Below are 26118 nucleotides of genomic sequence, written 5' to 3' on the forward strand. Positions count from 1 at the left end.
GGCAGTCATCCCCGGCCCGGCCCCGAGCCGGCAGCTGGACCCGCCGGCGCCACCACCGGCCCGGGACAGGCGGGAAATCCCGGCAGCCGCCGCCAGGCTCCTGAGGCCGCGGCCTGAGAAGCGGCGGCCGCTCACACGCGGTCCTTGCAGCGACCGGCTGCTCCGCGGCCTCACTCCCCGGCAGGGCGGTGCGGGGGAGGCCGGGCGGGGAGCGGACGGCGCAAGGACCCGCGCCCCCGCCGCCATTTCCCGCCGCGCGCGCCCCATGGCCCCGCCCCTTTCTACCGAGGCCACGCCCCCTCCGTGGCGCCAGGGGCGGGGAGGGAGGAGACGGAAATGACGTAACCCCAGCTCCGAGCCTGCTGGGAGCCGCAGTCAGCCTAGTGCTGCCAGCCAATCAGCGTGGAGGAAGGGTCAACTGCGGCTCCCAGCAGCCCCCGCGGGCGGGCAGCGGGCGGGCGCGGAGCGGAAGTGCGTGAGGAGGAGGTGGAGGCGCTCGGCCGCTGGGGAGGCCGCGGGCGGAGCGCGGTCCGGTGAGTGCGGGTAGGCCCGGCCTGGCGGGGCCTGGCCCTGCCCTCCGCCAGCTGGGCTCTTCTCTTCCCCTTCTCTTCTCCCGCCTCGCACCGAGGGTCCTCGGTGGCCGCGCCGCTCACCGCGGCCGGGCCTTCTCCGCCTCTCCCTGGGCCTCGGCGCGGCGCTGCTCCCCCGCCCCCCGGCGGCCGCCACGTGCTGGGCGCGGCCCCGCGGCCCCCCCGGGGGGGCTCGAGCGCCGCGCGACGCCCTCCCGGGGCCGGTTGGGCCCGGCCCGAGTGGGGCCTCGTGGCTGGGCCTCGCCCGGGCCTGGCCCCGGCGGCTCATCCCGGCCCAGCCCGTTCCGCCATTCCCGCTGTACGCCCGGGCCTCTGGGCCCCGGCCTCGGAGATTCCTCCCCCGCTCCGGACCTTGGACCTATCCCCGGTTCCCTCCCTCCGCCGGGGTCACGGGCGGTGTCCGGCTGCGGCGCGGCCGGGGCGGGGGGAGCGGCGCTTTGCGGGGGTAGGAGCGTGTCGGGGCCGCAGCGTGTCCCGGGGCCGTGTCCCGGGGCCGTGTGGCTCTCACAGGATCCGTGACCACTGCTGAGCACTTCTCGGTGCAGCTGGATGGATTTGTTCTTTCCACACCCTGTGCCTTGTTTAAAAGTGAAGTTTGGTAGAACCTCAGGCGACGTGCTGCAATGGGCTGTGCAGAGACACGTGTGAACCCTGAGTCCTCATTTTCACCAGGCTGACGAGGGCTTGTTTCCCCAACTCTTGTTGGTTTGGGGAGGTTAATATGTTTGAGATTTCTATAAGTGTATTTCAAAGTCTGCACAAGGCAATTGTCACTGTAATTGCCTCCTGAATGACTTTTGGAGTGTGTTTCTATGCCAGAAGGTGATGTGGTGAGTTAGGGATAAGCAAACTCCACGGAGCAGCCGTGGGAGGCGCAGGTTCACTCGTCTGCTGGCGGGTGTGAGGACTCCCTGGATGCGGAGTGGGTGGTGGTGCGTGTACAGCAGCGTTTCCACAGGACTCGTTAGCGCTGGAGTACTCAGTCCTGGTTTTAAGTACGCGGGGATGTGTGTGATGCTGCTGCGTAAGGACAGCTTTGTTCGCTGAAATAAACGGTACACAAAGCAGTTTGGAAAATATCATACATTGTCTAACAGCTGAGTGGGGAAGGAGAAGAGTCTTCATCTGCTGCTCTTGCATCAGCACAGAGTGTGTGAGAGGCTGCAGGGTCACATCAGCAAATAGGCATTGTCAGGATGCCCTTTCCTAAGAGCACAGACAATTAAATCATCCGGTTACTCTCTGCAAAGGGCTCCTGGGGTGTTCCTTCCCGCCAGTGGCGAGGGCAGGTGGTTATGTCAGAGGTTATGCCGAGGCCCATTTAGGTGTGTTTTTAATGTGCCCTTTGTGTGGCTGCTGCCCTCGAGTGCTATGGCTGCAGAGATCTGTTCTTTGGATTGGTGTTGCGTAACCTGACTTCCAGTCATTTCAAAAGATACATGTTGAAGCTCAGCCCCTCTGATTGCCTTGAAGGGAGTGTGTTGTAGAGACGGAAAAAAAGAGCATTTAGATGCGGCAGTGCCTTTTCCTGGAGCATTTAGTGGCTGGTCTGGATGTTTGCTCTGGCACTTTGCAGGAGTCCAGCTCAGAGTGAGGAAATGGCTGACTTCGTCAACTGCGTTATTAGTTACACAATCCAACAGCAGATAAGAGGATAAAATAAGGCAGTTATTGTAGAGAGCTGTCTAAAATGCATGGTGGTGTGACACAGGATCCTCTGGCGAGTCGAGGGTCCTGTGATTGTCTATATGTTCTTTGGATCCCGCTGTATGCTTTTGTTTTGCATCTTCCCTACTGTGGATTTAACAGGGATGGGCACCTCTGGCAAGTCAATGTTAGGAATTATCACTGAAGTCTTTCAGTCCGTTCTCAGTTAAAATGAGAATTCTGCTGCTAGGGTTGTGAGGGTATAACTTAGCTGTCTGCTGGTTTCTCCAGCTTCTTTGAGCCAGGAACCTTTGTAAACTATTTAAGAAAAGAGCCAAGCCAGGTCTGTGCCCTCGGGGTTCACGAGTGAGGTGTTTGGCATTGATGTGCTGCAGAAAAGCTGGTGAACACCTTCTCACATGGCTGGTGCTATTAGAAAACAGAAACATTATATGCCTAAAGCACCAGGGTATAAAATAGGTGACAAACCATGCAAGCCAGCAGGTGTTTTGTTTTGTTTTTACCTGGTCTCCCTTTCTCTACTGTAAAAGAAATCTTGTTTTGAGAGGCTTTGGAAGTCCTGGGTGGGACTGGTTAAGTCCGAGGATGCTTTTAATTTTAAAATCATGGTGTTCCTTTTGTAGCTGTAACACTAACTACTTAAAAGAATAGCACAGTTTTGCCAAAGCTTGATTTTTTTTTTTAGCTCACTTGGCTTTGTCTTTGCAAAATGACAGCTTGCTGTGTCAGAGCTCGTTAATTGTTTAAGCAGCTATGTAGCCCTTGAACTTTTTTCCATATCTGGAAAAGTTTACAATATACCGAGCTGTGTTTAGTGGCCGCGTGTGCCAGTACAGTAACGTGGGGTTTGGGCTGTACGGTTTCCTCTGAATGACGGTGGTACAGAGAGTTCCTCTGCGTGGCAGGATTCCTGCTGCGTGTTTGACCGCAGAGTTCAGGGCAGGGGCACTGGCGGAGCAGTGCGGGGTGTCTGTAACGGGGCCCAGGCTGAGGACAAGGTGTTAGGTTTAGCGCAAGAGCTCATGTCTCCTCTGTTCCTGCTGGACTCACGCCCAAGTGGCGCCTGGGAGCAAGTAGGTGCCATTTTGTTTCTGGGTGACGCGCTGGGTTTGTAGGTCTGGAGTCTCTTACTGTAAATGAAAACATCCTTCCCCTCTGCACAGCGAAACAGCATTAGCAGAGGCTGAGTCTCTGCTGTTAGGCTTGAGAAAGTTAAGGGCTCCTGCTTAATTTAGCTTTATCATGTCAGAGCTATGAATAGTGAAATCATGGGATCACATTTCATGCCAGCTGAGAATTGTGTTTGCGCTGTTTCACTCCATGGTAACCGGAAGCTGTCGCGTCCATAAAAAAAAGAGGCACACAGAGATGCCACCCAGCGTCGCCGCGGGAGCGCTGGCTCCTTGGGGGGTAGTTTTCTACCCAAGGAAGAGTGTTTCTGTCAGCTCCCCTCTTTTCCTGTCACATATGAAAATACTTGGTACATTTATCCCCTTTTGTAGGGGAATGGGGCCTTTGCAAAGCCCTGCTCGTAGCTACTCCTTTGATACAGGAGGGAATGGACTGCTCCTAAGTTCATCTCCAGATTTGTCATCTGGCCATTTTTAGCCTGTCGTGATGTACAGTGTAAGGTAGCTGCACAAACCCCAAAAAAGCCCCTGCGGTCATGCAAGGGGTGCTGGAGCTGCGCAGCCGGCCTGCGTCCTCCCACCCGCCTGCCTTTCACTTCTGGTTTTGCTTCGGTGGAAGGAGGAAAGGGAGCTTGGCCACTGACCTGCGGGTTTCTCTGCTCTGGGAGCACAAAAGGTGGTGGCTCAGGGGGCATGGGGGGGGTTAAGCTGAAATTCTGTTCTCAAGAGTATTAGGTTCAGTATTAACGATGTTAACTTGTGACTTAATAGAGGGCTATACACATAATACCCTATGTGGGTTGTGTACCTGATTATTTCAAGCCGTGGGTATCTGGGTACATTATTGCAGTTAATTGCTCCTGTAGGGCTGTGGATGAGGTTGGTTTCCTGCGTTAAGGATCTGTGTATGTACTCATTTTAATGGGGAACAGTGCCGGAATGAATGGCCAAAATCAGAATCCTTTTCAGTGCTTGCAGAATGTGAGGATTTGCCAGTATCTTGATTGGTTTAAATTTGATTTTCCTTTTTTTTACTTAGGTGAGAGCTCAATCGCTTCTAATAAAGCAGTATTCAGACACATAATTGATGGGAGACTTATACAAGGTATGTAAACACAGCACTGAAAACTGTCTGTTTGAATAAGCTTGTTCCATACATACAAGGTTTCTGTGGACAAGCATTTGCCTCTGTTCGTAGCTAGGCAGAGTGTCGGGGTAACCTGTCCTGATGACTTGTGCTTACAATAACTCCACGATTTTTACTTTTTTTTTAAATGACTTTTACTGTTACATCAAGTGCTTTTCCTTGTTTTCCCCTGTGCTAATGAGGTTCAAGTTAAGGTAGAGATAAATAAGGTGCTGGCTTGAGAATAGACATATGAATGGGTTTGCTTTTTGCTTGTATTTTCATAGTTAAGTCTAAGAAGTGTAGTCATTCTTTAGGACAGATTCAGTTTTGGCTGCAAGTGTACCATGAATTTCGGAAGATATTCCAAAGAGCCCCAGATTCAATTGTTTTTTTCGTTATTTGCTGTTTCTTTGGAAGCAGAACTTCCCCATTTTTGTAAGTGCATTGTGGTCACTAATGAAGGAAATACTGGTGTGCAGTGTGCGGGTTTCCAGACTGCAGTGACCTGAGGACCTCACTGGAGCTCACAGTTTATTCTTCTGTTGCTGTGTGGGGAGGAGCACAATAACTTCCATTATGCACAAGTTTGAATTCTTTTGATTAAATGATTTGTGAATAGTTTTCTTACGTAAATTGGACTGTTTCTTGTTTCTCTTGGGGGTTCTTAAACTACAGGCACATGGATTCAGAGACCCCCAATGGTTTTGACAAGGGTTCAGTTCACATCCAAAAACTGCCCCAAATAGTAAGGCTCGCAAACACTAAAGGGATGACAAGACGCCCAGGCAGGAATGTGTTCTCTAATGAGGTGCTATCTTGTTTGCTTTGGGTCTTACAGTGAAATAAACTGTAACAGTTTCATTAAATGCTGGCCAGAAAAGAACAAGTACATTTTTGTTTTCCTACGACAATTATATAGAGCTTTCTACAAATTCTTTTTCAAAATATTTAGTAATTGCAGGTTCATGTTTTGTAAACACTGCAATAAACTGAAACTACTGTAACAAGTTTTGCAGTGTTGTGCACGCTTCTGAGGCATGGACATAAGCCATTTCACTTGTTTCCAAATGTTCTTAGTGTTTGTGCTCAGTGTATTATAGACAGATATGAAGACAAATTAACTGCTTCTTTTGGCAGGGACATATCTGCTGTGTTTTCCTCTCAAAGCTGGCGAATTGTGGTGCTACATGGTATAGCGATCCCTGATGACATGCTTGAGATGGAGTGATTGCCGCTGTAACGTTTTGTTAGATGGCTTTTTTCGTACAGGGCTGTGGTGGTTCTGTTCTGCTTTAACATCTGTGAAAGGTCTGAAATAATGATGAGTACTGCTTGAAAGACTTCAAACCATGGAGTGGAAGATGGAAAGAGACAGTCGTAAAGTAATACAGGCCAGTTGGAAATAGGAAACAAATTCCTGGAAAAAGGCCTTGTGAAAACTAGAAGTGTTCTTCATTTGACCCGTGTCTTGGCATATAGAAATGTTATTTACAGTGTTTTGGAATAAGAAACTCCTGGACTATGATTTCTGCTTCAGCAGAGAGCTCTGAGCATGTTTCCTACTTTCCATATCTGGAAGAAAGGTTAGCTGTTCTTGCTTGTTGTGTCTTGTCTTGGTTGTTATTTTTTGTAGTACTACTCTGAATATGAGAACAGTATTCTAAAGAAGAGAATTCAGTGAGCTGGATCACACCTCTGGAGATGGCGATGTGCTGGTGGATGAATCTGTCAGGAAAACAATTGTTTCTGTTGGCTTGTGGATTCTCTTTAACAATACGGGAAAATGCTTAGTCCTGAGTCCAGTAAGACCACACAGATGAGCTGCTTCAGTGTGTTTTCTTCTAATTCCAGGTTTGCTTCCTGATTTCATAATTGACAAATCTGAGACGGTGAAACCTGACTGTTGAAGGGTGCAAGGTGTGAACCTGCTCAAGCAGGTAGGCAGAAAGACAAGATAAAAACCTCTAAAGTGGTGAAACTGCCTGCCTTGGGATTTGTAATATACCTCCTTATATTCCTTCCATCCGCGTCATATTGCGAGTAAAACTGTATCGGTTGAATTATTTTTTCCACTGTTGCTGTGCCAAAAGGACACTACAGGATTTGAAGAAAAAACGCAGCCTTACCTCTTGGAATGTTTTGGCTGGTAAATAGGAGGGTAAAATAGAGCAATTTTGTGACGTAATCTTGCGTGTCCAGAACAACCACCTACTTTAGGGGGTTTTTTAATGTGATGTTGAGTGATATTTAGATTTACACCCTGGTGACGTTAGGGACAAAAGCAGCGCTTCCCCTGTATACTCGACAGGGGCTTTTTATTTCATTGCTGTGCAGGAGAGTTGAGCTGTTCTTTTCAGTTCTCTCAGGAGATTTAAACAGGTAAAACATTAACTTTCCTGACACTGTTTCATGACGAAATGTGTCTTCTGGGCAAAGTGCATTGTGGTGGCTTAGCAGAAGCCTTCACTCCTCCATTGTTCTAACCCCTGTGAGTGGTGTGATGGGTTCCGGGAGGATTTAGACATGGAGAAGGCAAACTTGGCTTCTTGCAACAGCCTCTGGATTTTAGGAAACTTATTTTATATTAAAATACTTCATTTGAATTGATATAGCACCTTTAGTATAATGAAAGGGAAGAATGGGAACATGTAACAATTTTAAAAATACAAGCCAGCTTCCCATTTTTGGAAAGCACCAGCTCTCCTGAAGAAGAATGACCCACTTTTCCAGCAGTTGCTCCTGTGACAAGTGTTGTGCTGTTCCTGAAAGTGCCCTGGCAGCAGTTGGAGTATCTGGTAACCATATATGTAATTTGGCTTTGGAGAGCAACTGAAAGTGAAGCCATTGCAAGTCAGTCCACTGGAATTTGCTTAAAATGGATACAGCAGCAGAAGTACTTGCTCAGTTGTATTTACGTACCTAAATGTCTCTATTTTTAATCAGTAGGTGAAAAAAGGGATAAAATGATAGTAACATAGTTACCTGGATAGATGCCTGAAAATAGCTCAGGTAATTCATGATTATAGCTATTTAATGCTACAGCATAATCCCTCTGTCTTCAGCATTTGAATAACTCTGTGAATATTTGGAAGGACGTCTGAATTATTTTGGCTGCAACAGAACTCCTCACTGGCCGCTCTGCTTGTAACTGATCACAGCAACTGCACAAACTGCCCGGGCTGACAGGACACGCACGTCCAGGATTTAACCCGAGCGTTCACAGCGAGCCAGAGCTCTGCAAATGGGCTCATATTCGTGTATCTTGGATTATCATTTTGGTTCCCGATTCCTTCTGAAAATTGAGAGAGGAGTTTAAAGGGGTGGGGTTTTGTTTTGTGGGTTTTTTTTTTGACAGTAAGCCTCTTTTTTCATTGTTCTTTAAAGCAGTGACAGCTGGCTGTGTTGATAGTGATGTGACTGAGATGAAGTGGTTTATCTCTTTAAAGGGATTCTTGCTTAAGCGAGTGGTGTGGCCTCTGTTTCTTCTGGCTTTTGCATTAACTTGCTGCTTTCACCTGTAGTGCTCAAATTTGGAATTACTCTGGGTTGACAGGCTTATATTATTTTTGCAGATTTTGCCCTTAGACCGAAATAAGCCTTGTATTCTGAGCCCAACACCATTCATCTGTTATTAGGCACCACTTCAAACACTCCTGTTTCCAGTTTTACCAAGTTCCATGTCGCTGTAGTTTGTCAGGCTGCCGGGTGTTGCCTGTTCTCTCAGATCTCCCGCATTGCTTCATTTTTTAAATACTTCTATTTCTGTTTCCTTCAGGTACAACAGCCAGGTGCTTGCAAAGATGTCTAAAACTAACAAATCCAAATCTGGATCCCGTTCTTCCCGTTCGAGGTCTGGATCGAGGTCGCGCTCACGCTCCTTCTCCAAATCTCGCTCCCGTTCTCGTTCTGTCTCACGGTCAAGAAAGCGCAGGCTTAGGTAAGTGCGTGCAGCTCTGAAGCCCAAGGGTGTAACTGTTCTTCCTCTCTGTCCTGTTCAGATGGTTTCTCACTTAATTATTTTCCAAGGAAAGACTTTGTTTAGATTCCAGGGCCCCTCCCCTCAACCTACAGGAATCAGTTAACAGAAATGATTGTTCTGGATGGAGAAAGTTAATTTCACTGTAGTTAGTTTTGAGAAATAATTAACGTGCATAATAGTTGTTCTTACCTCTCTGAATTGCTTCTGATCAGGCCCGTTAAAGGCTCATGTCTTCCCTGAATATCAGGATATCTGTTTTTTCCCTTTTCTTTTGGCTAAGCATTTTGTATCTGGCAAACACATTCCAGTTAGGCTGGGTATAATGATGTTCAGCTGCATTTTCACTCATCTTAGATTTATAACACGTATTCTGAAAATCGTTAGACTGTAAACACATGCAACTGTTAACAATTAAAGAGACTTTTAAAATGCAGAGTCTCTAATAAATGTACAGTTGGAGAGAGAAGGACATGACGCAACTAAATTGGAGGTGGAGACTTGAGTCAAACAGAGTTCTTCGCAGAAGGAAACTGGAATGCTGGAAGATTCATGATCATTTGGGGATATCTGCCTCGCTATGAAGGACATTTGACAGCTGAAATCAAAGGCACCCTATGCAAACATGGTCGTTTCTCCTGTGCTGCTGCTGAACCTACTTGTGCGTTGTAAATAACTCATTTTTTAAAACAGAATCAAAATGGAGGGGGTTAGTACAGACAAGCCATCTTGCGGGGTGTTAGGATATTCTCCGAGGTAGGTCTCATGTGGTATCTTGGCATAAAAATCCATTATTGTGTATTTCAGCATACACAGCAGAAATGGCTGTGTTGCCACGTTGGAGTCTGCCTAATATTTGTTGCTTTCTTTATGACTTTATTTCTCCTTTTTTTACCTATTGTAGGTGCTCTAGAACTGGAGCAGGGTATATTAGCTGGTTAGCTGCAGGGGGCTGGGAGAATTAGTACTCGCGGTTGCTCTTTTGCGTAATTTTTACTATATTGTTGTAAAAAGATTTCTTGTAAATAGCCTCTGCAACTTTCAGAGTGCAGTTTTCCTGCTGCAAGCCCCTCTGAAAGGACAGAGCAGATCTTGGAAGTGGTGCTCAGTAGGTCCCTTGCTGGTAATTCATCACAAGCACAGCAGTTGTCTGAAAACAGGAGCATGTGTGTTCGTGGTGCTTTTGAGGAGGGCTCCTTAGCGCCGGTTCCTGCCGACTGCCTCTCTGCTTTTCCTTCTCATCGTTGTTCGAATGAGAAAGTGTCTCAGACAAGTTGCGTAGGTTTTTTGATGGTTTGAAGTAAAGGATGAAGCATACGTTAAAATTATCATTACGCTTTGCTAGCAATGGCTATAGTATGAATAGACTGTTTCCTGCTACACTGTCATGTGTTTGGTAGGTGGAAAAATGAAAACAGAACTGAGGTTTGTCTGTGCATGGCTGTGCGCTAATCCTGGAGGAATTCTAGCAGGACTTGTATTCCCATATGTGCTGGGGTTTGAGGTGTGAGCGGAGGGGTGTGTATTACTGGTCTGTAAAGAAGTACCCAGCTCTTGGAGAGCGAGCAAGGAGCGTGCAGGAGCTGCCTGGCTCTCTCTTAACGTACAAAGGGACTGTGGGAATGGCTTCAATTAATATTATTTATGAAGTTTCCACTTGGAAAAGATCTCTTGTGTTTAAACGTACTAGTTTGGATGCTTTCTCTGTTATACTAATGCAAAGTTGCTAAAATCTCCGACTGTTCTTTTTTTTCCAGCAGCTGTGAAATACTCACTGCAAAGCTGGTGTTTAATGCTGAGCTACAGTGGGGCTTTTAAACAGTTACGCAACTGCAGCTCCAAAAGTTTAATGGAAGAAGCCAGTGAAACAATTAGCCCATAATGTTTTGCCATTTCAATCTATATTTGTACAGGCTTTGTGCTTGGACTCAGCTCTGTTCTTTGTGAGGTTGTGGCAGGCGCGGGGTGAGCAGGGGGACACTGCACAGTGCCATCTCGCGGCATCGCGCTGGGAGCCAGCGCGGCCCGCTGCCTGTTCGCGGAGCTCCGGCTTCCCAGCTGCGCCAAGGGCTGTGCCTGGTGAAACCCAAACCACAGGGCAGCGTGTCACTGGCTCCAGTGCTGCACTTCTCATGTTGAGGTGTAGCAATTCAGTAACTCGCCTGGCAAAGAAGTGGGGTTTCATCTTATCTGAATTTCAAAACTGAGGACACCAGAGGAAGATTTTTGATCTGTTCTGCTAACAGCAGCATGACCTGCGTAAAGCAATACTTCTTTGTGAAGGAGATCTAAGGTGAGGTATAGCCTTGGCCTTGAGCTGTAAGGAGCTGGAAGTTTGAGATATGTCCCTTTTCCTGAGGCGGGGTAGCAGCCTTGTTCATCCTAGAAAAATGAAGAAATTAAGAGCCATTTGTACCCGTCGGGGCCTCTCCAGTGATCCTGAAGTCAAATATTTGTTTGGCAGCATCACAGACACAAGTTATTTCCACTGCAGTTTATTGAGGGCAAAGTGTAATACGATGAGGGTAAACCAAAGAAATTAATTTTAAAAGCTTATAAATTATTTTTTCCACTTCTTTTTTATAAGGCTTCAATTAAAGTTGTGACAGAAGAATAAACTTTACAAGGTTTGTGTAATTTTTTCTTTTACAGTTCTAGGTCTCGTTCGAGGTCCTATTCTCCATCTCATAACAGAGAAAGGAACCATCCGAGAATCTATCAGAATCGGGATTTCAGAGGTCATAATCGAGGATACAGGAGACCGTATTACTTCCGTGGCCGAAATCGAGGGTTTTATCCATGGGGCCAGTATAACCGAGGAGGATATGGAAATTACAGGTCAAACTGGCAAAATTATCGCCAGGCGTATAGCCCTCGTAGAGGAAGGTCACGCTCCCGGTCACCCAAGAGAAGGTCTCCTTCACCAAGGTCTAGAAGTCATTCTAGAAATTCTGATAAGTCATCTTCTGATCGGTCAAGGAGATCCTCCTCTTCCCGGTCTTCCTCAAATCATAGCCGAGTCGAGTCTTCCAAGCGTAAATCTGGAAAGGAGAAGAAATCATCTTCCAAGGATACCCGGGCATCTCAGGCTGCAGGAGAGAATCAAGGCGATGAGTCTAAGGAGCAGCCGTTTTCAGGAGGAGCGGCTCAAGACGCCAAAGCATCCGAGGGATCAAAACCATGGCAAGATGTGACCACCTATGGCACGAGTTCAGCGTCAAGAGCTTCTGTGTCCGAGCTCAGCCCGAGGGAGCGCAGTCCTGCGCTAAAAAGCCCTCTCCAGTCGGTTGTGGTGAGGCGTCGCTCTCCTCGGCCAAGTCCCTTGCAAAAGTCGAGCCCTCCGCTGTCCAGCCCGTCCCCGATGAGCTCTGCTTTACAAAGCAGCAGCACCTCCTTTCAGGCGGGCTCTCACCAGAGTCCCTTTGACCACAGCTCGGCAGGTTTGAGCCCAACCAGGAAGAGCCCTGTGTGCAAAAGTCCAACACCCATCGGTTCCATGTATGGTACAACTCAGAAGGAGGAAAGCGCAGCTCCCGGTGGAGGAGCCTTCTCCAAAAGGCAAGCGATGTGTTTCGTTGTGCTGGGTTTTGACCAGCTGCATGTGTGTGTGTGTTCTCCAGGAGCGCTGGGAGGGTTCTCAGCATGTGTGCCTAAGTTATTTGCTTTTCAGTTAAAGACTTTTTTTTAGTATTGCATTAAATATTATAAATCAGCAAAATTGAAGACGTGCAAGCAGCCTAAGGCACGTGTAGTTCCGGTGCTTGTGCTTGTCTATGGGTAGTATGAGAAACTACAACACCCGGATCATTGCTGAAATTAAGACATCCTTCCTACAGCAGACAGCAGCTTCTGTTTGCTGGGTTAGTCCTCTCTGGATTAGTGCCTGAAGGTGACACTTTGTTTTAGAAGACAGGGCGGCACCCACAAGTGCTTTTAAATCTCTCTATTTATTATTTTTAAAGTTATTTTGGCCTGATTCTGTATCAAGGATGTCTGAAACTTAAAAAGGAGGAAAAGAGAAAAAGTTATAACTCTTGTTTGGGCTTTTCAAAGCACTGAACTGGTGTCTGTGGGCTTGACTGCTGGTTCCTCAAAGCCAGGGTTCTGCTAAATGAATGCTTTAAAACATAGTTCTGATGCTTTAAACTAGGTTAATAGAAATAGTTGTTCTCACTAGAAGTGTTTTGTCTTCTCCCAGCAAAATAAATATTCTCCTCTGTTAACCTTTTTGCTTTTATTTGTATTTACAGTCGGTCATGAAATATTTAGCTTACCTATGAAACTTGCATCCAAAATTTGAAGTAGCTTTTGGGGCTTTTATTTCCAGTGTGTTGTTTAAAGCAGAACAGCCCAGTTTGAAAGTTTTGATGTGTTGTTCTCCTGAACCAGGTTTGTAAGTAAATAAACCGATTGGGTAAGATGTTACTATTTTCCTTAAAATGAATCTGTGCATAAGTTGTTTTTTACTTCTTCTTAAGGCTCATGTCATCAGTTCTGCATATCCATTTTCTTCTCCATTTGCTGAATATATTGAGAACTAAAAGTCTAAGTCCAGGCTGAGCAATCTGCTTTACATTTCAACTATTTTAGAGCAGCTTTCTGTACATGGATAGCTTGGTGTTCTCTAAGCTATGACTGCTTTCAACTCAAGTATCAACCTGTTTTAATAAGGGAACTTCTGCGATGTCTGTTTTCTGAACAGGTATCTGGAAGAGCAGAAGACTGAGAATGGGAAAGACAAAGAACAGAAAGTAACAAATGTTGAAAAAGAGAAAAATAAAGAAAAAGGGAGTTTCTCGGAGTTGGGATCCACAGATGGAAAGGCAAAATCTGACTCCTATGCATCCAAAGCCGACTCTGAGAAGGGATATCGCGGCAGCCAGTCGCCCAAGCGCTACAAGTTCCGGGATGACTTTGACAAGCTAAAGACCCCGGAGTTCCACAAGGAAAGTCATTATGGCAAAGAGGAGACAGATGAGCAGGAAAAGAAAGACAAGGCAAAAGGCCGAAAAGATTCGGAATTTGATGATGAGCCCAAATTTATGTCTAAAGTCGTAGCAACCTCAAGTAAAAGTCAAGAGGAGGATAGGTCAGGAAAGTGGGAAGGCGTGGTGTTCTTGCCACCTGGAAAGGAGAAACAAAGGAAAGCTGATGAAACGGAGGAGGAAAGCTATTCTGAAAGATCAAAAAAAGAAGAGAGACCAGCATCCAAGAGAGCCGAATCAGGTCACAGGGGCTTTGTTCCTGAAAAGAATTTCAGAGTGACTGCTTACAAATCAAGCCAGGAAAAGAGCTCGTCCCCCCCGCCAAGGAAGACTTCTGAGGTAAAGGAGAAAGCAGGCAGCAAAGGAGAGGGGCTGGCCCCTGGCAAGTCCTCCTTTTCCATTACTCGTGAGGCCCAGGTCAATATTCGAATGGATTCCTTTGATGAAGATCTTGCACGGTAACTATTTGCTATATTTTGAGAAGTCTAAATAGTGGGTTTTGTCTGTTTTTCTGCTTCAGACCCTCATACACATGCCAAGTGCAAGGAAGGCTAAATAATATCCCATCACAATTGGCATTTTAGGAGATGGGGATTAATTTTTTTCTGGTGTTATAATACCTGTGTGACCCACTTTTTTTGTGCTGGGGGGTTAGATAGATTACTAGTTTGTGATGGTGGTAGTGTGAAGGTTACACAACTTTTCCTAATCTTCTCTGTGACTAGATGTAAGGTCAGTTCAGAATGTAAATGCTTCTGAGTCAGATTCTGTGCTCCACTGCGCGCTGGATAGACTTGGGTGCTCCGTGGCTGCTTGGTGCTAGAATCATGGTAGTTTGAAAAGCAGTCACCTTCCAGTTTCTGAACCATTCATCATCTCAAACTGCTTCCCTCTACCCCGTTCTTCTGTTTCATGTGCTCTCTTCTTTTTCTAGTCCAAGTGGCATATTGGCTCAGGAACGTAAGCTGTGTCGTGACCTTGTGCACAGCAACAAAAAAGAGACGGAATTTCGTTCCATTTTCCATCATATTCAGTCTGCTCAGTCTCAGCGGAGTCCTTCTGAGCTGTTTGCTCAACATATAGTGACTATAGTCCATCATGTAAGAGGTAGGTCAGATGTCTGTGTATCCTCAGGTGAGGGTTCACTCCTCCCTTGCCCAAATAAGTGGGTTTCCTGCACTCTAGTTGATGCTCAAGGAGTCATTTTCCAGCAGATATGACCATGACCAGCACTGGGCCCTTGTGGCCAGGAAGCCAATGGTACCTGGGGTGGGTTAGAAGGGGGTGGTCAGTAGGTCAGAGTTGTTCTTCTGCCCCTCTGCTCTGCCCTGGGGAGACCACACCTGGAATCTTGTGTCCAGTTGTGGCCCCTCAGTTCCAGCAGGACAGGGAACTGCTGGAGAGAGTCCAGCGCAGCCACCAAGATGCTGGAGGGAGTGGAGCATCTCCCGTGTGAGGAAAGGCTGAGGGAGCTGGGGCTCTGGAGCTGGACAAGAGGACACTGAGGGGTGACTCATTAATGTGTACAGATATCTAAAGGGTGAGTGTCAGGAGGATGGAGCCAGGCTCTTCTCGGTGACAACCAATGATAGGACAAGGGGTAGTGGATGCAAACTGGAACACCAAAGGTTCCACTTAAATTTGAGAACAAACTTCTTCCCAGTGAGGGTGGCAGAGCCTGGCCCAGGCTGCCCAGGGGGGTTGTGGAGTCTCCTTCTCTGCAGACATTCCAACCCGCCTGGACACCTTCCTGTGTAACCTCATCTGGGTGTTCCTGCTCCGGGGGGGATTGCACTGGATGAGCTTTTGAGGTCCCTTTCCATCCCTGACATTCTGGGATTCTGTGACTGATGTGCTTTGTCTTTTTACAAAAATGGTATTAATATTTTGGCCTGTTTACTCAAACTCCCAACAGAGCATCACTTTGGGTCTTCAGCAATGACACTGAATGAACGCTTTACCAAATATCTAAAGAAAGGAATGGAACAAGATGCAGCTAAAAACAAAAAGAGCCCTGAAATCCACAGGTTGGTGCTGTTAGACTCTGTCTGACATTTCAGGGGTATTTCAGATTTCCTTCTCTTAACCTCTGGGATAATAAACTTCAAGTTTATTATTAGCTTCAGCAAAAAAAAATGGGAAAATATGGGGAGTTCTAAGTACCTTTGGAAATATTGGTCTGTTTTAAATGACATTCGATCTAAAACCTTTGGATCCTTCTTATGAGCAAGATTATATCTGTGTACTTTCTTTCCTTTTAGGAGGATAGATATATCTCCCAGTACTTTTAGAAAACATGGATTGTCTCAAGAGGAAACAAAAAGCTCCCGAGATCCTGGCTTCAAGGTGAACTGTTACTCTGATTAGTTTAATTCAAGAAAATGAGTGCATTGGGCATGAACTTAACAGTGATGTTTTTGTTTAAATTACTCTCTACTTAAGTTTGTGTTTTTCTTTTAAGGATGGGCATAATTCTAAAAATGAACTACAAAGGGTTAATTTTTATTAAAAATGTATCAACAACCTTTGTGAAGTGGTTAGACTATGGTAAATGACCCCAAAGTCAATTGAGGTGAGCTTGAGAAAAAAGAGAGGATTTTTGGAACAAGTGCCCATGATGAGAGAAGAGACTTTTTGTGATATTTTTCTGCTTGTAAGTATTATTAAATCAATTGTATACATGCGATATTTCCAACCATGTTTTCAAAAAGACATGCATGTCAAAGGGAGGAGAGTAAAACTAAATACTTATCTAAACCGAATACACTATTAAGCAGATTATAAATTTTGTTCTAACAACTTACTGTACCGTTTCTGTTGATTGCTGTTATTTAACATTCAGCACTTGTTTGAGTAGATCCAGACCATTTGGAATTTAGTGTATTAGATTTTCTGAGTCGTAAGTTTTCTGAGTAAGCCGTTGCGCTCACTGTAAACAATCCTAAAAATGGCTTAATGTAAAATGTTTGGGATTTTAACCTTTGTTTAATTCACCTTCATACATATTTACGTTGAACGTTGAAGAGATTTTAAACAGTCCTGCTGAAACCTTACTTGTTTCATATTTGTTTTCGATCTTTTCCAAACACACTTGTGGCTTGACATGGACGATGGTGAGATGGATTTGATGGGCCTGAACTCTGAGCATCAGCTTGGCAGAGTGTATTATAAACGTGGTTTCCAAACAGCTCGCCAGCCTTCCGTGAAACAGACCTGCCCTCCCAAACCCAAATAGTGTTTGCTGTACCACATAAGGGAGCTGCTGCTGATTTGGTCACTTATCTGTCATCCATCGTGTTGGGAGCAGTTTTATTCTCAGAGTAGAAATTAAAGCTCTTTGCCTGGGGAAAGTAGAAGAGCAAAATACCAAAACAAAACGCCTGCTCTCACTCCTGCGTTATTTGACATATTTATTTAAACAAAAAAGTGTTTAGAAACTCATGTAAGTAAAAAATTTAATAGCTAGAGAATTACTAATCCTTTTGTATAATATTTCATTCAAGACGATTAATATGATGTATGTTGCATATAGAGTCATACAGTTCCCAGGATGAGTGGTGTGTAAAGCAAGTAGCGATCGCTGAGCGCGGCCGTGGAGGCTGCACGTTGGTGTTTGCGACGCCACAGCCGTTAACGTTGGTCAGAACCGCAGCCCTGCCGCTGCTGCTGCCCGGTGTGCAGCCAGCGGAGTCTCACCCAGGTGCCACAGCCTTTCAGGTGTGCGCAGGTCGCACAGCCGCCCCTTTGCCGAAGGAGCTTTCTCAATCCATTAGTGCAGTCGCAATTTAAACAGAACTCAGAGCACACATTACCAGAGAATAGTGTAAAAAGAAATAAGCTAGTTGAGTGTTCTCCATGCAGCTGGTTTGGTTTTGCTTTGTGGAACACCAGGCGTAGCTTGCGTTAGACTTGCTGGGATCATGTGGAGAAACACAAACTTCTGTGTCTGGCTTCCTGGCATGGTCCGCATGGTGCCTTCCAGCCCAGGGCACGCAGGGCTATGGGTGACGTCTGACACAGAGTAAATCCTGACAGACGTGTTAAAGGCTGCGCACCAGTGGGATGATTCTCCCAGATGCACTTGGCTGCTGCATTTCAGCGGCCTCCATCACTTACCCCTTTGATCAGTGATCACTGTCTCAGGTACCTCCAAGCAGCAAACAGCTTTTGCTTCTCCTAATGTGCTGTTTCCAGACCTGGTGGTTCAGATTCCTTCCTCCCTGCTAGATGATGTCTGTGAGCAGAATAGCGAGCTTGCTGCTGGCCAGTGACAAATGTCCAGGGGCTGTTAGGTGTTTTTGACACGCTGTAGTTCCAATCCCTAATCAGTTGGATGGGATTTCCAAGTTGTTTTAATCTCTCACTGGCTGTGGTTAACAATAAGTGTGAGCTTCCATGTCTCCCCCTCCTCTATTACTGGTCTATTTATTCTAATGCTGTTTAAGAGCGGAGAATAAAAGTTTAAAAGCAGTAGGAAAGTTGAAGTCTGACAAATAAAAACTTATTTTAATAGTGCATTATTTTACATCTTAAAATGTCTCCAGAAGTCTGTGCAGTTAATAGCAAAGTAATGGTGTGAACTAGTGCACCATAAACCTTGGTGTTAAACTCTCCCCTCTTCCCTGCATTTGTAGGCTGAAGGGAAATATAAGGACGACCCTGTTGACCTGCGCCTTGATATTGAACGCCGTAAAAAACATAAGGAAAGAGATCTTAAACGCGATAAATCCAGAGAGTCGGTGGACTCGAGAGATTCAAGTCACTCAAGGGAAAGATCAACTGAGAAAACGGAGAAAAGTCACAAAGGCTCAAAGAAAAAGTATGTAGGAAACCTAATAGCCATTTCCTTCTGCCTTTCATGTTTCTGCTGTTAAGGCTGGAGATGACACCGTGTACGTGTAGTTGTACACCTGTGACATAAACTCCTCCAGTGGCATCAGTTATTCCTCTGCGTGTCCTCTTGGTTGCCACTGTATCTATCTGAAACGCTAAATAAGTGTTAAAGGTAAATGCGAAGGCTCCGTGTGTCAGGATGGGTGAGTCACTTTTCCTTGTTCCTGTTGTGTTGTAGAGAGCAGGTTTAAACAACTTGGCATTCATGTTAATTTAGTCTTGCTCTGTTAGCTTAACTTTCCATTTGACTAACGCTTGTAGATGCATGTTTATCTAACAGAAGATGGTGTAAACACCGGTAGCAGAAGCAATGAGTTCTTGCTGGAGAAGACTTGGGGCCTATGTTAGATCTGTGTGTTGTAGCTGACCCTGAGCTTTTACTATGGCTCTTCCTTTTCGTAGTAGGAAAAGGAGATCGTTGCATGGATAGGGAGTGATAAAGAAGTTGTTCTGCAGCAAACAGGTCACAACTGAGTTATTAACCCCGTATGTGTCCCCCTGACCTCCATTTCCTATCACTGAAACAGGAAACACCGAAGGGTGCGTGAGAGATCCAGATCCAGCTCGTCATCTTCGCGGTCCTCTCATTCCGTCAAAGCGGAGGAGTATCCAGAGGAGACTGAGGAGCGGGAGGAAAGCACCACAGGCTTCGACAAGTCCCGGCTTGGGACTAAAGAATTCACTGGTCCGAATGAGAGAGGAAGAGCTAGAGGGACCTTTGTAAGTGTTCTCCAAAGAGTCAAAAAGTGGCTGTTACGTATTGTGCTTGCACAGTTCAAGCATCCTGTGAAGGAGAAACCCCAGAGATGTCGTCTGGTTGTGGGTGATGAGCCAGAACATGATCCCTCCAGGTCTGGAGCACAAACCAGGATGCTGAGAATACAGTCTGGGCAGCTGAGCTCAAGATACGTGGTGCAGAATCAAGCCTGGAAACTTTAGTGCGTTACTAATTGCTGAGCAGCCCTGATGGGCAGCACGATGTGCATCGGTCAGTTGGGGTTAGGCTGAGTGACTCGTCTGCTCATAACCACGCTGGTTGTTTGCCGTTCTTACACCTTAGTTACACAGATGTGTATGTTGTATGTGTCAGACGCTTTCTCGTGGGTGCTCCGGAAATGCCTCCGCAGGATCTTAAACAGCTTTATAGAAACTGGTGCACTGTGTGATGAGATGAGCTAGAAAACCCTAAAATGTCCTGAGCCCTTATTTTCCTGGTAGGTTAAGGGTGTTCTTGGATGGTTAGAGAAGCGATGTTGGATCTCCTGGGTGCCCTGGAAGCCGTCTGGGGGGTGGGAGGGCACTACTGCTGCAACCATTTGATTTTCTTTCCGTGTTTTGTTGTTGCAGCAGTTCAGAGCAAGAGGGAGAGGATGGGGCAGAGGCAACTTTTCAGGCAACAATAACAGCAACAGTGGTGGCAACAACGACTTCCAGAAGCGAAACAGAGATGAGGAGTGGGATCCTGAGTACACACCTAAGAGCAAGAAGTACTACTTGGTATGTGTCTGAAGTACTGAAAGGTAGATATATACACTCCAGGTATTTCTGGTCTTAAATGCTTTAGGGCATAAACTCTTCCTGATTTGGGGTACTTGAGATCCCTAATCTTCTCATTACATAGTGCAGTATTTCAGTCTTGTACCTCAAACAAGAAAGCCGTGGTTACTGTTTTACTGCATTATTCTCTGATCTTGTTGAAGGCAGACTGTATTTTTTGGGGTATCCAGTCTCTACACTGAACTTTAGGTACAGAAGTGGGTCAGTTCGAGCTCAGTGACATGGTCTATGTCATCTTGAACCAGCTGCGTCTGCCTCACCTCACACAAAACATTCCTGAAAGCAACACATGTTATTAAACTCCCTGAGTACCCTGCAATAATGACTGAAGCTGCCAAAGTGATTCGATTGGCAAAGAAATAAAGGGGAAATGTGTAGAATATCTAAATTGTATAGTGGCAGAACCAGCAACGGGCCTCCAGGCCCAAACACTCATCCCCTATCCACCCCTAAATATTCTCTTGAGCCTTCCTGCCAATGAGGACAGGTTTCTGTGTGTACGATGGTGCGTTCCTGCAACGGCTGCTGGTTTTGTCCCCCTAAACAAGGCAGCGTTTCCCTTGGGATGGCAGCACACGGCTGTGGGGTTGGCGCTGCAGGGCTGTGCTGGGAGCCAGGGTTTTCCTGCTCGTGTTTGCGCACTCAGGCTGTTCCAGCTGACGTTGGTTCCTCCCGTGCAGCACGACGACCGCGAGGGCGAAGGTGCGGACAAGTGGGTGAACAGAGGCCGCGGTCGGGGCGCCTTCCCCCGAGGGAGAGGTCGCTTCATGTTCCGAAAGTCAAGCACCAGCCCCAAGTGGGCGCACGACAAATTCAGCGGGGAAGAGGGAGAAATCGAAGATGACGAAAGCGGAGCAGAAAACAGGGAGGAGAAGGACAACATGCAGACGACGGCTGAGTAGCCGCGGAGCGCGCGGTTCCGAGGGGGCTCGGCACAGTCCTGGTGTGAGATCCCGGAGCACGGAGCTCGGAAACACCCACAGTGTCACCCGCCTTTCCAGAGCTCAGCCCCAACGTGGACTAGAACTGGGGAATCATTAAACCTGGATCCACTCGTGGAGTTTTATCTTCCCAAAGACTTACCTGCTGGACTGAATAAGGTCAAGTACTGGGTGAGATCCTAGATATTTTTGTCTGTGACCTTACTGAATGGTCGATTATTATGGTTTTTTTTCGGTAACAGGCTTTGAAGGCAATGTGGATTTTGGTTTGTGCCCATCTTAACCCAGTAGTCTTGACAGTTTTGTTTCTCTTTTATAATTTGAAATAGTAAAGGTCGGGATTAACTCGCCGGTTCAAATTTCTCTCCCCTATTGTGTATTCAGTTTTTAAAATCCGTACTCGTTTTAGGCCTTTACGTATGTAGTAACATCAATTAAAATGATAATTTTGGAAACTTTTTGGTTCGTATAAATAAGAAAAGAATGAAGCATGTGAATAAACATCTAAATGTTCACTCGTTGGGACCAAACTGCTATTTTTTTTTTTAACTTTTTTTTTTTTTAATGTAACAGTTGAGTTTAGGGCCTTTTAAAAACGATTGTTTTCCTTTTATGTTGAAAGTTAACCAAATTAGCATGGTTTAAAAAAGAATACACCCTCCTTTTCACCACTGTTTGTGTCCACCGTTAGGCCTGGTGTGTGCTGGAGCCCCAACCGCTTGTAGGCATTTTGTGTATCCTCTTTGCAGCTGGTTGTGAACCCGAGTGCTCTTTCCAAGGTAACATAGTTTTCTAAGACACTTCAGAATTCTACTAGGTGAAAAATATGAAAGGAGATGAGAATTTTTCAATATTTTTTATTAATCTTTTTATAAAAACAAAAGGCAGATCCCTCCTGTGCTGGTTAAGGACGCCCGTTATGATGTATTTCTTTTTATCTTGTACGTAACAAACTCTTGTGGAGCCGTTTGCAGGTGGTTCCTGCTCCGCAGGAGACGTCGGTCCCGGCGCTGAGTGCACGCGCTGTAGAGACGCCGCTCGCCCCGTCCCGTCCCATCCCCGCGTCCCCAGGATTGCTGTGCTGTCCCCACACACCGACTAGAGTTTGGTTTGTTTTGACTTGAACAGTTCTCGTTTAGCAAAGCCCTGAAGTTTGTTTATGCAAATAAAATACAATAAAATAAGTAGTAGGTGTTAACTCTGCTTTGTTTTGTGTTCTGAGTCCGGGGCTCCGTCTGTCACCAGGCGCCCTCAGAATTAACCGGTGAAGCCGGCAGAACCGCGCGGCCCGGCGGCCCCGGCACGCTGTGCTTTGGGAGCGGCTGGCACGGGAAGCTTTGGAACAACCTGGAGCTGGGAGCACAAGAAGCTCCCTTCTGCTCTGGCGCTGCAGGTGGGGAACGCCACGCTCGGCCAACAGGAGCTGCCATCGCGACACGGGGGTGGCTGTTCTTGGGTGACATTGCTGCGGGCACAAGAACCGCGCAGCACGGGTGTTTGTGTTGAGGTGAGTCTCATGTGCTAAGGTAGTTACTATAAATCATTAACTGCTGGTTTTTAAATAGCTATGAGACCTTTTAGCCCATAGTGGTTGCAGGTGGGGTGGCACAGCCCCAGCCCTGCTGCCAGGAGGGATTGTGTCACTTGTGAGCGGGGACACAGCTCCATCCTCGCTGCACATGGGGCTGCGGGCAGCGCGGTTTGATGCTGGCACTAAACCCAGGTTCTTGTCCCCGGCAGCTCATCGCTGCCTTGGGGGCCAGGCAGTAACGCTGCTCATCGCTACCTCGAGGAGGAGGAGGATCGCGCCTCGCTGTGTGGCAGCCATGGGCTGTGCAGCCTTCGCGGTGACGCTGGGCATCTGCCGGCGCTGCAGAGCGGTGTTCCTGGCCGCTGGTTGTTCCTGGTGTTGGCCAACAGCCGTTGAGACAGCGATGTGGGTTAACGGTTCGTGTTTCCCTTCGTGCTTGGCTTTGAGCCCTTGAGCCAGGTTGAAATAACGGGCACCCGGTGTTCCCAGCTCAGCCTGCCCAGCCAAACCCCGGGGGAGAGCGGAGAGTGGAGAGCACCCTCCCTAGCGGAACCTCTGCCCGGCGCTGTGGGTCAGTGTTGCAGAGTCAAAAGCGTTTGGTCTAAAGGAATATTCATGCTGTTGGCCTGGCGCAAGCGCTGCCCAGGACCACCTGGCAGCCCTCGGCCACGCTGGCCCTTCTGGCTGCTGCGCTCTGCGGGCGCTTCAGCGACACGGTCACACCGGCCCCTTGTGCTCGCGGTTTGTGGCTTTCGGCCCCGCTGTGGTTTGGGTTTCACTTCCCACTTGCACCGAAGGTGACGGGCACAGTGAGAGCCGGTGGCTTCGAGGTGCCTCCCAGGGCTGGGTGTGAGTCCGGCCTCGGTGCTTCGCTCCCCAAATCCGCACCCGTCCCCAACAACCTCGCGGAGCTCCTGCTGGCATCGGTGCCCATGGTGAGTGGGGGCTGCACCAGAGCCACCTTCCCTGTGCTGCCCTGCGGCTCGTGCGGCCAGACCTTGCGCCCTGGTGGGCTCCACGGGGTCCGGGCTGTGTGGGGCTGTGCTGTGCCAGCGGTCCCTGCCTGACGTCCCAGCTCTGGCCGTGCTCCAGCGCCCCATTCTTGCCGAACCTTGTTCTCCTGTAGCTGAAGCCGGTGATGCCGTCCTGGGATGCAGAGTCCGGTGAGTGCAGCCACAGCGACCGTCCTGCCCCGGTGTCCCACCAGGATGGCTGGGCAGTCCCCCGGCCGTGTGCGAGGTGGGTTGGGGCAGCCGGGGAACCACCGGTGCCGGGGGGCAGGAGGAGCCCCGTGGGTCGCGAGGATGCGGCGTGGACCAGCACCGAGGTGCTCGCTGCTTCGACTTCCTTCCCAGCACGGAGCCGATTTCCTCTGGTGTCACGTGTGCAGTGTGGGGCTGTGGCGGCCGGGGGCGCCTGGCACAGCACCGCTCCGCACGGCCTCGTGGGCAGCCCCGTGCCGGCAGGTAGGATGGAGCGACCGTGGTTCTGGGGGTCCTGTGTCCAGGGACCATCCTCGTGGCAGCACCTGGGTGCCCGTGCTGCTGTCGGGCTGTGCTGGTGCCATGAGAGCGGAGGGTGGCGGCACACGGGCGGCTCCGGGCACCATCAACCCCATGAGCGATGGAGCCCCAGAGCCTGGAGAGCAGGTCCCCGCGCCCTTGGGCCTGCGCACCATTGTCCCCATAGCCATCATGGCTGCAGCTGCCTCTTTGGGTGGATCAACCCCACGGGCGTTCTTGGTGCCTGCGAGGCCGCCATGGCGCGGGCCACGCTGGCAGTGGTAGGGGCCAGGTGGCAGTTCCAGCCTTGGGGCCAGGGTGGCCTGTCATGGGGACAATGTGACCCACCACAGGGACAGGGTGGTCCATGGGCGCGCACCCGTGGCCTGATGCCCCGTATGTTCCTCTACCGGGGGTTCACACCCGTGTGGCCCTGGGGCTCGGCGGCAGACGGTGCTGCTGTGGCGGGACAGCATCCTGCCCGTGCCGCGGTGCTGCCGCGCTGGGGGAGCTTTGCAGCCGCCTGCGCCGCTGCGCACGGAGGAAGCGCCAACCACAGCGGGGATGGGTGCAGGATGGGTGCGGGGATGGGTGCAGGATGGGTGCGGGGATGGCAGGAGGGGCAGCTGCCCCCAAACTAGCAGACACTGGGACATGTCACGCAGGAAGCGTTTCCTGCCCCGGCTGTGCCGTGCGGTGCTGGCAGCGCCGGTCCCAGCCCCGGTTCTGCCTCCTCTCCCAGAGCTCCTGGCACCGGTGAGGATGGAGCCGACCAGGCTGCCCCCCAGCAAGAGGATGGCGCCTGCTCCCCCCATCCCTGCTAAGGCCAAACCGGCCCCTGTGCTGGCAAGCAAGTAAGACACACACAGCCGTGCTGCGGTGTCTGGGGTCCCCGCCACGCTCCCGGGGCTGCGCTGATGTCCCCGCTTGGTCCTGGCGTGGGGCCGGCAGCTCCTTGGGAGCACCAAGCGTGGCCCGGCAGTGCTGCTTGACCATCGCTGCTGTCCCCAGGCCCAGCGACCCCCAGCCCTGTGCCCTGGCCGACATGGAGCGGGGCAGATCCGGCGACCCAGGTAGGAGCTGGGTGCCAGCACCGCAGCCATTGCGGGGCTGTGCCGGCACCGGGCTCTGACACCTTCCCTTCGGCAGATGCCGATGGCTTCAATGTGGCACCAGTTACCACGGCCAAGCTGAGCCACCCCACGGCTGCGCGCCCACGGGTGCCGGGCCAGCGGCCACCCAGCACCCTGGGGAGCACGGGGGGTCCCTGTGGGGGGGACGAGCCCCACGCCGGGCTCGGTGTCCCCCTCCCCAGCGCAGCGCCTGGGCCACCCGGGGGCACAGAGGTGCCGGTGGCGCCGCGGCCGGAGGAGAAGCTGGCGCTGGAGGACCTGAAGGCTGAGGTGCGGACCCTGCACATCCTCGTGGACCTGATGCGAGTCCAGCACCTGTGAGTGGGGACGGGGGGCGCGGGAGGCTGGCGGGGGGTGCCCAGCAGCTCCCGGCCGCTGGGTCTGGCCCTGGTTGAGCCAACCCGGTGTTCTGCAGGCGAGACCTGGAGGACATGAGGCTGGAGCTGGGCCAGGAGCGAGCCAAGCGCCAGGCGCTGCAGGTGAGTCCCGGGCAGGGGGCTGCCCCCGTGTCCCCGCTGCCCCCGTGTCCCCGCTGCCCCCGTGTCCCCGCTGCCCCCGTGTCCCCGCTGCCCCCGCCCCTCACGGCCTCTCCCCACAGGCAGAGATGGAGCAGGTGAGGAAGGTGCTGCCCTGGTAGCGCGGGGGGGCTGTGCCCACCCCTCCACCACCGCGGGGCACATGGAGCTGCGATGGGGCCGTGTCCCCCAGCTCCGCTCTGCACCAGTTGCGCACAAATGCTGCCCCGGCCCCAGCGCGGCTCCCTGCCCTGTGCTGTGACCCTGCGGCCACACAGCAGTCCTGGGGGACAGATACTGTTTAAAATAAACTATTTTGGGTATGGAGCGCTGCTGGCTGCGTGAGAGCTGCAGTGGGCCGAGCGCTGGGCTGGTCCCGTCAGTCACAGGGGTCCTGTGGGGCACAGGGCATCCCCCCAGGCACAGGGGTCCCCCCGGGTCTGGCTCACAGCACAGCCTGGGGCAGGAGCCCCCAGGTCTCGGTGCCCGGAGCAGACGTGCCAGTGTGGAGGGCAGAGCGGCAGCCTCTGCCGGGTGGTGCTGGGGGGCTGAGCGCCCCTGCGCCCCC

General features: G+C 49.6%; 2 protein-coding genes across 6 annotated transcripts; both read left to right on the forward strand.

Annotated features, from left to right (window-relative positions):
* Window positions 1-443: 443 nt before the first annotated feature.
* THRAP3 (thyroid hormone receptor associated protein 3) lies at window positions 444-21384 on the forward strand. 3 transcript variants are annotated; one of them, XM_082071642.1, is made up of 13 exons: window positions 444-533; window positions 4428-4493; window positions 6369-6454; window positions 8293-8454; window positions 11146-12051; window positions 13196-13936; window positions 14413-14585; window positions 15394-15505; window positions 15740-15824; window positions 18113-18297; window positions 18899-19091; window positions 19719-19868; window positions 20609-21384. In XM_082071642.1, exons 4-13 carry the CDS (start codon window positions 8318-8320, stop codon window positions 20828-20830), a joined length of 2904 nt encoding a protein of 967 aa, XP_081927768.1. In that variant the 5' UTR covers window positions 444-533; window positions 4428-4493; window positions 6369-6454; window positions 8293-8317; the 3' UTR covers window positions 20831-21384. The 3 variants fall into 3 exon arrangements, with proteins under 3 accessions (XP_081927768.1, XP_081927770.1, XP_081927769.1); XM_082071644.1 differs by having other exon boundaries at window positions 19722-19868; XM_082071643.1 differs by lacking the exons at window positions 444-533; window positions 4428-4493 and adding an exon at window positions 4517-6100.
* A 152-nt stretch (window positions 21385-21536) lies between these two features.
* On the forward strand, window positions 21537-25852 carry LOC309449492 (SH3 domain-containing kinase-binding protein 1-like). Of its 3 annotated transcripts, XM_082071651.1 has the most exons (8): window positions 21537-23335; window positions 23527-23563; window positions 23756-23866; window positions 24645-24756; window positions 24914-24975; window positions 25052-25352; window positions 25451-25514; window positions 25634-25850. In XM_082071651.1, the coding sequence occupies exons 1-8, from the start codon at window positions 23333-23335 to the stop codon at window positions 25670-25672; spliced, it is 729 nt and encodes a 242-aa protein (XP_081927777.1). In that variant the 5' UTR covers window positions 21537-23332; the 3' UTR covers window positions 25673-25850. The 3 variants fall into 3 exon arrangements, with proteins under 3 accessions (XP_081927777.1, XP_081927776.1, XP_081927778.1); XM_082071650.1 differs by having other exon boundaries at window positions 23527-23866; window positions 25634-25852; XM_082071652.1 differs by lacking the exon at window positions 23756-23866.
* Window positions 25853-26118: the final 266 nt, after the last annotated feature.

The sequence above is a fragment of the Streptopelia decaocto genome (assembly GCF_964273445.1).
Source record: "Streptopelia decaocto genome assembly, chromosome: 23".
Classification (NCBI taxonomy): Eukaryota; Metazoa; Chordata; class Aves; order Columbiformes; family Columbidae; genus Streptopelia; species Streptopelia decaocto.